The sequence below is a fragment of the Tuber melanosporum genome (assembly GCF_000151645.1).
Source record: "Tuber melanosporum whole genome shotgun sequence assembly, scaffold_53, strain Mel28".
Classification (NCBI taxonomy): Eukaryota; Fungi; Ascomycota; class Pezizomycetes; order Pezizales; family Tuberaceae; genus Tuber; species Tuber melanosporum.
This window is the reverse complement of record NW_003299099.1, coordinates 420,756-430,074: the sequence shown is the minus strand read 5'-3', so window position 1 is coordinate 430,074 and position 9,319 is coordinate 420,756. Positions and strand designations below refer to the sequence as shown.

The following is a 9,319-nucleotide window of genomic DNA, read 5'->3' as shown; positions in this document are numbered from 1 at the left end:
GACGAGGTCATCCAAAGGGAATAAAGGTTGACCAAACGAAATTTCACGTAGGAGGAGTCAAACAATCCTGACAGGGTATAAACATCCACTGCTATCAGGGCAGGGTTGTCAAAAAATACAGGAACTAAAGAAATAATATCAAAAAAAGCATGAAGTGCAAACACCGCTACCCGTGGCTTCACCCCGAGCGCCGTCGGGGGATGAAAGGACTTGAAGCCAGCGAACTGTAAGAGTTTTCCATGGAAGAAAGGAGGATCTTGAAGAGCAACAAGCACAGGAGGGGAGAGCAAAGCAACTAAAGAATTAAAAAGTGAGAGAAATACCTTCCAGCTACCCATGCAGTTGTGTTGAACGAGGGAAAAAGAGTTAGTGCTCTGCTGAGGAGTAGTAGAAACCGGGAAAGGAGGGGGAGTAGAGTGGTTGTCTTGCATTAACGGGACAAACCCGCTGGTGGTTTGGGGACTGGGGTGGGAGTGACATCCTCCTGGGTATGGGAGGGGTCAGTTCCTTGGGGGCACAATGGGGTGCTGGGGGCGGGGAAGACACTTCCAGGCCTTCTGAAGGGGGTCGAGAAAGGGAGGCTGGGAGGGGCTCTGGTGGCGAGACCATCTCTCTGGTCTACGGAAGGAGCAAGGCTCTGGGGCCAGGGCTGTCTGGTTGAATGACCCTCTCCTCCATCGTCTTGCGTATCCATTTCTTCTTCTCCGAGGGGAGGGGACTCGGAGGAGGGCAGGAGAGGGGGCTTTGGTCGTTTGGTGCATGATTGATCGAAGGCAGGGTGGGCGGAGGAACAGTTGGTGCAAAAGAGTACTGAGGTGGGGCAGCAGTACGCCACAGGTTTGAGGTTGCCACCTTTGGGGCAAGTGGGGTTCTGGCAGTGGTGAGTCACCTTTGTGTGGCTGAGGGCACATCTTGGGCAGACCGGGTGGTCTGTTTTGCATCTGGGTGCTTAGTGGCCATAGCCCCAGCAGTTCTTGCATTGAGTGAGTTTGTTCGCGGAGAAGGCTCTTTCGATCCAGCAGCATGAGGCGTAGAGGACGGTCCTGCCCACCATCTTGTCCACATCCATGGGCATGACCGTGACGATGCATGAGGTGTTTGCCTTGGAGAGGTGAATCTCCTCGTCTTGAACAAGGAACCGTGCTGAGAGGATTTGTACTTCCTTGACATTCAGAATAGTTTCCCTCAGGGTACCCAACAGGGCCTCTTAATCGTCGGGAAGGAAGGAGATGGGGAGGAAGTGAACCGCTAGCGGCACCTCGTTGGGCGCAGGTTGGAAGCAGAGGTAAGGGTTTTCACCTACAAGGTAGGCTTTGTTTAGACGGGAGGAGAGGGCTTCGTAGTATAGTGTGTATGCGGTTGCTGGAGTGTGAGGATCAAGGGCAAAGAGGGTCACTGTGCCGCGATCGTTCACCTTTGCTGTAAAGGCTTTTGGGAGGGGACAATTAGCCTCTTTAAAGACTGTTGCCACTTTGTCTGAGAAGGAAGCCGCTATTTCTCTACTCAGGGGGTGGTGAGTGGCGAGAGATCAAGGTACAAAGAACCTTCTTTCAGCAACGGGCAGTGGCCAAGGGGCGGGAGGACTAGCCGGCCTTGAAACTGTCTTCGCGACTTGTGCTGCTGAGGGGGTGGAAGCACCTTGTTTTTTCTTGGCCTTTGAGGGCCCTGAGGATGCGGCCTCGGAGTAGGACGGTCTGGTCTTGCCAGGCGAAGGGCCATCTTAGTTGGGAATGCCGGGTAGGAATTCAGCTGGGTCGGGGTATTTGCCGTCCCTCCATTGCTGTGCTTCCCATGTCCTGGGGTATTTAGCCACGAAGGCAGCAGGGTTTCCCCTGTACTTGCCTATCGCCGTGTCGTAGTTTGGGAGGTCTGGGTAGTAAAACGCCGGGTATCCCAAGTGTAGGACCCCAGGGGGCGTGGGGGCAAAGGTGTTGGTGGCGGGCTCTTTACCCTTTCAGGAAGGCCAATGGAGCGGGGCAGTGGGGGCCAACACAGGCGGTTGGGATGGAGGAGCGGGGTTTGCGACCAACCTAGTGGACAGATCCCTGATGGATGCTTGGAGGGAGGCCACGGAGTTCGCCAAAATGTTGGTGGCATTGACTCGGGTGTCATTGGAAGGGAGCGTGTTTGCAATCTGGAAAGATAGGTCGTGAATTCTCGTATTGAGTTCCTCGACAGTTCAGGAGTGGGCGAACATGCCGTGCACTAGAGAGGAGACCAGGGGAAGCAGGTAGCACTCTCCTGTAGAGAGTTCTAGCACCTCCTGATGGGAGATTGGGGGTAAGCGTTCGGGGGGCCAGTCTAGCAGGGCCCTCGCAGAAGGGATAAGCCTAGCTAGGTTCTCGTGAATAGGGAGTATTGGTGCAGCCGAAGATGGCCTCGAAGGAGGGTGAGAGGCAGGGCCCTGATTGGACACAGGTGTGCTGGAACAAGAGTGAGCGGAGGGGTCCATGTCCCAGCAAGGAGAGATAATCCCTGGGTATAGGCTCGCAAGATCGTGAAAGTGTAAGGGGCTTATTCACCAGATGCAGATGGTGTTGAGAGCAGAAGTAAAACGTAGGGGGGGGGGAAGAAGAGGGCGTGGAGCATGATGTATCAGAGGTCTTTTTTTTTTTATTTTTTTTTTTATAATCATGTATTCATTGTTTAGGTACAAGAACTCGCATGCAGCGGTAGCTATGGCGTAAATAAAACCTTAATCCCAAAGCAAACAAGATAAAGGAAACCAAACTATTGCCTCCAATAAGCGCGAACAACCCATATCACAAAGCACATAAACAGCTAACTATAAAGGAAAACATTCAAACTAAACATATAGAAATCCTATATGCAAGGAAACTAAAGAAGTATTCTTTCACCAACAGCTTAGGCCGAGGGCGAGGAAACAAGTAAGGGAACGGCACTCTCGACAGGTTGGGCCTCAGATGAGGGGTATCTTATTACAGGCATGTCCGGGGGGAAGCCAACCAAGGTGGTGGCGATGTAGGCAGATAGGCCGTGAAGCAGTTCCGGCGATATCCAGATGGGTTCCCCTTCATCAAGGCACTTGACTCCCCGGAGGTGGGTGTCTCTGGCTCTTTTGTGTGATGGGCATTTGAGAATGGCGTGGTTGAAGGATTCAGGTTCCTCCTCGCAGTCGGGGCACATGTCGAGGGTATCCGGGTCTCTCCATGATCGGTAGCTGACCAGGTAGCTCTTTTCTGACCTCATCTGGTGGATCCTGCCCGCTATGAATTTCCCCAAGCCTATGAAGGAGTGAGGCGACAGAGTGGGCGAGTAGATGTATCTGGGAGGGGGCGGTATTGTTTGGTCCAAGCGTTTAGGAGGAACTGACAACAGCCTTTCTTAGGAGCTGGAAAAGAAGCGTTGTCAGGTGCCATAGGGGACAAGGGCTCAGGGAGGAGGGCAGGCGACGCTGGCGGGACCCTAGCAAGATAACCGACAAGCTTATTTACACGCTGGGCTATTGCATCAAGTGGGAGATGCCTCCTTACCAGAGGGGACGGCTCGGGGGTTTTCCAATTCAGGGGCCTGTAGCCCAGCGTAAGCCCCACCGTCAAGGCGCGGTGGTCCTCTGGGGAGTGGTAGCAAGAGGTTGTAGGGAAGGAGCAGTGCAGCTGAGCAGTTGCCAGGTTTCTTTCCAGGGGGAGGCATACCATCCTCAGCGCCCCCAGGCGCTGTCGGTGTTCAATGAGGCATTGTATTGGGGGGAGGGCCGACTCGCAGGGGAGGGCCGACTCGCAGGGGAGGGCCGACTCGCAGGGGAGGGCCGACTCGCAGGGGAGGGCCGACTCGCAGGGGAGGGCCGACTCGCAGGGGAGGGCCGACTCGCAGGGGAGGGCCGACTCGCAGGGGAGGGCCGACTCGCAGGGGAGGATACCAGTGGGGGTTTCAGAGTAACAGTTGGTGACCCAACGTTGAACCTGTCTCCAAAAGACAGCAAGCCTGTCCATCATTATTGCAGAGGGGGAGAAGAGATCTGCTCCGAAAAGGAGTATGGGTGCGAGGAAGAGAGGATGCTAGCCTGTGGCAGAGGAAGGGCGCGAGCCCTTTCCCTGGACCCGATAGCCTCTTAAGCATGGAGAACGCACCCTGAGCATGTATCAGAGGTCTCTAGACCTCACTATTTATACAGACACCTTACCTAATCCTAACCCTGTATACCTCATACATTCAGGTTATCATATCCTTTGACTCAAAATCGTGAGACATGTAAGATCCTCAGCTGACTCATATAGGTCAACTACACAACATACCTAAACCAATCATAACCCTTATAACAAGTCATGTGAGCTAAGTGCATCACATGCGTGAAACTTGTAACTCATAAGTACGAGTCATACACAAAAGTCATAACATCATATGACTCACCAGTGTGAATCATGTGAAAACATTTATTCCACCTCTTCAACCTGCCTTATCACAATCCTGTTTGTAACAAATAGCCTGATACAGTTTTTAAATACGTAAATTTATTCATGTTTAGCATGAACAGAATCAACAAGTAAAATAATCTATCAGAATCAAAACTGATACCAAATCAAATATAAAACAAACTCAATATTATGAGCAATACTACAATCAAATATAAAATAAACTCAATATTAGCAGCAATACTGCAATCAAATATAGAACAAACTCAGTATTAAGAGCGATACTTCAATCAAAAATAAATCAAACTAAATATCGAGAGCTATACTACAATCAAACATAAAACAAACTTGGTATTGAGAGCAATACTGTAATCTAATATGGAACAAACTCAGCTAACAAAGTACCTGTACTAGCTACATGTAAACACTGTGTTTCATTTATGGTCTTGTACTCTGAAGAGTAGGTCTTGGTATTCAAACCTGTATAACTACATGTAAACCTTTTTTTTCAGCCTCATCATGTTTTTAAATTGCTTGAGCCAGATATAAAATTAGTTTTATTTTTTATCATAAAACTTTAGATAGATTTTAAATAATTTTGGTACTAAAATTATTAGAATATAGAAGTTTTTAAAAAGGATAAGTGTATACTTTTTTATTAAAATAGATTGTCTAGAAGCTATTGAACATATTAATGTACTAATTCTATTTATTAAGATAGATAGTCAATCTTGTTAGATGTTAAGTTCTAATAGAAACACATTGGCAATATATAAGTAAGTACGCTTATATCTTATTATTACTACATATTCAATTTATAGTAAGACCTAGAAATTAAAATTTTTATTTTAGAACCGAAAAAGTAGTCATTATTTTTATCCTCCGTCTGGTCTAATAATTTACTTCTATTTACTTTTTCCAATTCATTTATTTTCGATAGAAAACTTTTTAGTTTTGTTTTTCTGCTTCAAAAGATACAGATTAAATTGCACCCTGGCTATTATCACTTCTATGAATTTATGGAGCAGACAACATAAAACGAAGGGGGAGGAATAGCTGGGTTGTGGTTGCCATCAACCATACGAGGACCTATTAGAATCTCCGTTTCGGTTTTCCGAACAATTTGCTCGATGCTATCCTCTAGAAGCACACAATCTCAACCTGAGACACCCAAATGCCAATTATATACACCGACCAATCGCGAGCCTGGGGGCTTGCCCCGGGCCCTCTCGAGTCGGGCGGCCCCACCATTTACACAAGGCGCCGAGAAAAGAAGAGCCGACCTGTTAGAAACCACCCCAAAATACACGACAGACGATTTTCCCTGCGCAGCCCCCCAGTAATCCGTGTTTCGAAGTTATCGCGGTCCGCTACCCTACAGCGCAACACACTTTCAGAACCGATATTTGCAAATCATCAGGAGGTAAAATATCCCTGACCTTTTTCCACTCTCGATATGGGAACTAGCATCTTGCCCTCCGGCGACCCGCGATGGAACAGAACCCCCATTCGCCCAGGATTCTTTGTCTTTATCCTTATCACTATACTAAACGCTGGGATATGCATCGCGGAAACGGCAAAGCGTTCGCATGTAATGGGGTACTTTCCCCTCCCTCACTCTTTCCCTTTTTTCGATACTAACTTAACGCTCATAAGCGTCCTGGTCCTAACCGTCTCCCTTGTGACCACCGTGCATCTGGCGATAGACATGTACTTGTTCTTCGTCAAGGGCAGGCTCCACGGGATATCGGTTTTCCTCCTGTTCTTTGCAGAGTTCTGCCTCTGGATGGTGGTCGCCGTCTCCGAGGCGATGGACTTGGGGTTCTTGAGCAAGCCCAAGGGGTGGTTCAATACAGATGGGCCGTTTCCCGAGTGTGGGTTTGGGGATAATATGGTGAATGGTGGGATCTGTGAGCTGATGAGGGCGAGGTTCTTTATTTCGTTGGCTATTCTGTAGGTTTCTTTCTAGATCCTCGTTTTAGGGGGAGAGTAGGGGGAGCTGGAGGCGGACGGATGGTTCCGAGGTATTAACCGTTTTGCGTTATAGGATATTTTCGTTTGCTTTCACCCTCTTCAGTGCACTCGGACCAGCGCCTGAGACGAGACCGATTTCGAGTTTGATGGAGAGCGGGGATGGGGAAGGTGGGGAGGGTGCGCAACGTTGTTCTGATCAAGAACAGGTCCAACCACCCAACATGGATAAGGCGCAGCCGGTGGTGGAGGTTGCGTAAATTTTCTGCATTCGTTGATACATGAACATCTATGGCAACGAGAGTAGTAGTAGCACTTGCGGATTTCGGGGCATCAAAATAGTGCTCGGGTGTGGGCTCTCATTTCTTATATGTGTTATGACCTTGGTACTGCTTTTGTTATTTCCTTAACCACGAAGTCGTCAGTTTTGTCCCAGCTCATTTGATTCGAATTTAATTTTGTTCCCCCCCGTCAACTTGCTCTATTCGTATAATATCGTAATATCATGCATTGTCCTCTTCAAGGCTCGTCGCCACCGCTCCAGCTCACCTATTTCCGAGGGAAACGATGCTCATGAGTCAGGATTAACCCTCGATGTTGCGGGGCCCCTACTGTACCTTCGGCCGGTCTATCGCCAACCTCAACGATCCCTGGTGTCGCATTATTTACCCAGCGAAAACATCATCGCCATCTGCCCCCCCCCCGCAATTAGACTACATCCTCCATTTCTCCATCCACTATCTCCCGCTTGGCCAGTGTTTCAGGAACAGGCACACAGGGCTTCTGGGGCCGTTATTTAGTTCTGTCCGCGGTCCGGTAGGAAGAGAATTAGAGAAGGCTGCTTTGGGTAGACTAGCAATAGGGCAAGGTGGGGCGAAGGACACCGGAAATGGAGCGGGAAGGAAGTTCGGTACGTTTTAACGATATTATACTTTCTGGTGGAAGTCGCTCGCCACCATGGCGGGGATGCAGAGGGGGCAATGCCGGGAATGGAGCAACAAATTGAGTTGCTCACTGACAGGACCGCTGGTTTGCAGGGAGATAGAGGTTTGTTGGGATTCCTGGCAAAACCTTTGAGTTGTTTGCGATGGGAAGATAGTATCAGTCGATTTGCCACTTATGAGCATACTCGGGTACTCCTTTTCACATGGAACACCATGAAAATTGTTGCTGGCAAGCCCGATAGGCATCTCGCTAATATAAAGAAATATGCACGCTGACTGGCGGGTCTAGAACCAGATGTGGGCAAGGCGCTAATCATTTCCTCACCCTTGGATTATCATGTGTTTGGGTAAGAGATTTTGGCTAAATATCTGGCTTACGATGCTCCAAACTCTCTCTTTCCCATTGAGTTGGCTTCAAACTCGTTTGTACCGTCTTCTACTGTGAATACTGCGACAGACCGGCCGGCAGCCGGGCGGGGATGGAGATGCATTGTTTAGGGGAAGCTGTGAATGCGAAAAGGGATGGATCTTGGATCACGCGGTTCACATTGATACTCATCGCTGGAGCCCCCACCAGCTCCCTGGGGTGTATGACGGAAAGTAGGGAAGATACAAAGATACAAAATTACTAAACAAACGTTAATTTTCCATTCTTATCCCTCTTCTTCCTCTTCGGATATAGATAAGAGGTTTACCGGAAAGGGTCGGTCGAACAAGGATGGTGCCACTTTTTCAAGAGGAGAAAGTGGTGATGGGGTCCCGACAAGCGCCAAGAAGGCAGGATATTCATCTTCTGAGGGGGCAAGAGATGCATTGGCAATGAGCGTTTGTGGGGTGAGTGAGAAGCATTTCTGAAATTCCAAAGAGGATGGGATGTTGACGAAGAGATCTTGAAGTAGAGGAACGAGATTGAAGGAAGGGACCGGCGGTGGGGCGAGACGCGGTTTGAGTCAGCAAACGAGCTTTATGTTTGCCTAATCTGTACAAACTCGCCTATGTTTTGCTATTGCTAATATTTTACTATAGAGTACTGCATTATCTTAGCCACAAGTGTCTCTTGGCTGTACTTCTGAAGGTTATTATATTGGCCACACTCGATGCGCCCCTAATGCAACCACCACTACCACCCCTTCTGCTGAGTACCAAATCGGTTTCGTTTAGAGATAAAGGAGCTAAGAAAGCTGTCTGTAAATCGGTTAGGTTACGGCGTGGAACTAATGAATGTATAGATAGCGAAGGCTATGGTGCGAGAGGGTCGGTAACTATTGGCCCAGCTACCGTGAGAGTTGATTATACCCAGCCCTCGATTAGGGTTCTCGAAATATAATTGGACGCGTGATTCCAGGAGTGAGTCGTGCCCACGGGGGCAGGGGGTAGGGACTAAGCAGTATTAACTATGAGGGATCAGAATAGTCGCCAAGTGGTTGAGGGGGGAGAGCGAGAATGTGAAAAGGCGAGAAGCCATGCCAAAAGGTACCCGGGGAATGTGGAGCTGATGGAAAGAAAACATTGGACCAGGCGATGCCAGTAGGTTGGGGGATCACGGGCAGACTTATAAGTGTCATCTCGGTGAGAATGTTGAAATGGTTACGGGTTTCTCGTAGATTTTAGTTATATCCCCACTAGAATGAAACCATGAACCAATTAGGGGCCTTTCAAGAGATGTGCTCATATTCGAGTGGCTGACGCGGCTCCTGAGATTCCGAGGAGACTCTTCACCGGATGAAGCCTACCCCCCCCCACATCAATCCCCCAATTCTGGAGCGAAACAGAGCCTGACTCCCCGCTGCCCTTACCTTCCGGCGCACCACTAACTTTATCCCACAGGTCGTGAGCCATAACTGACTTCTCCGGGCGCAACCTTCTCATAGCGATTAACTGCCTCCAAGTACTGCGAAAGTTCGAAAAGAACAAGTCGCAAGACAGCCCTTCCCTCGTTCAGTACAAGTTTCCATAAGCCCCTGAAGCGTCCATAGCAGGATTTGTACCTGTACACCCCCCAGGTGTTCAAGGGGCAAGTGACCTACTGCT

The 9,319-nt window shown here is 49.1% G+C and overlaps 2 protein-coding genes; both read left to right on the top strand.

The window, feature by feature from the left end:
- Positions 1 to 5,700: 5,700 nt before the first annotated feature.
- GSTUM_00009195001 (uncharacterized protein) lies at positions 5,701 to 6,830 on the top strand. XM_002840548.2 has 3 exons: positions 5,701 to 5,972; positions 6,030 to 6,326; positions 6,421 to 6,830. The coding sequence occupies exons 1-3, from the start codon at positions 5,830 to 5,832 to the stop codon at positions 6,602 to 6,604; spliced, it is 624 nt and encodes a 207-aa protein (XP_002840594.1). The 5' UTR covers positions 5,701 to 5,829; the 3' UTR covers positions 6,605 to 6,830.
- A 1,359-nt stretch (positions 6,831 to 8,189) lies between these two features.
- Positions 8,190 to 8,947, top strand: GSTUM_00009193001 (uncharacterized protein). XM_052355816.1 has 1 exon: positions 8,190 to 8,947. The coding sequence occupies exon 1, from the start codon at positions 8,397 to 8,399 to the stop codon at positions 8,613 to 8,615; it is 219 nt and encodes a 72-aa protein (XP_052211781.1). The 5' UTR covers positions 8,190 to 8,396; the 3' UTR covers positions 8,616 to 8,947.
- Positions 8,948 to 9,319: the final 372 nt, after the last annotated feature.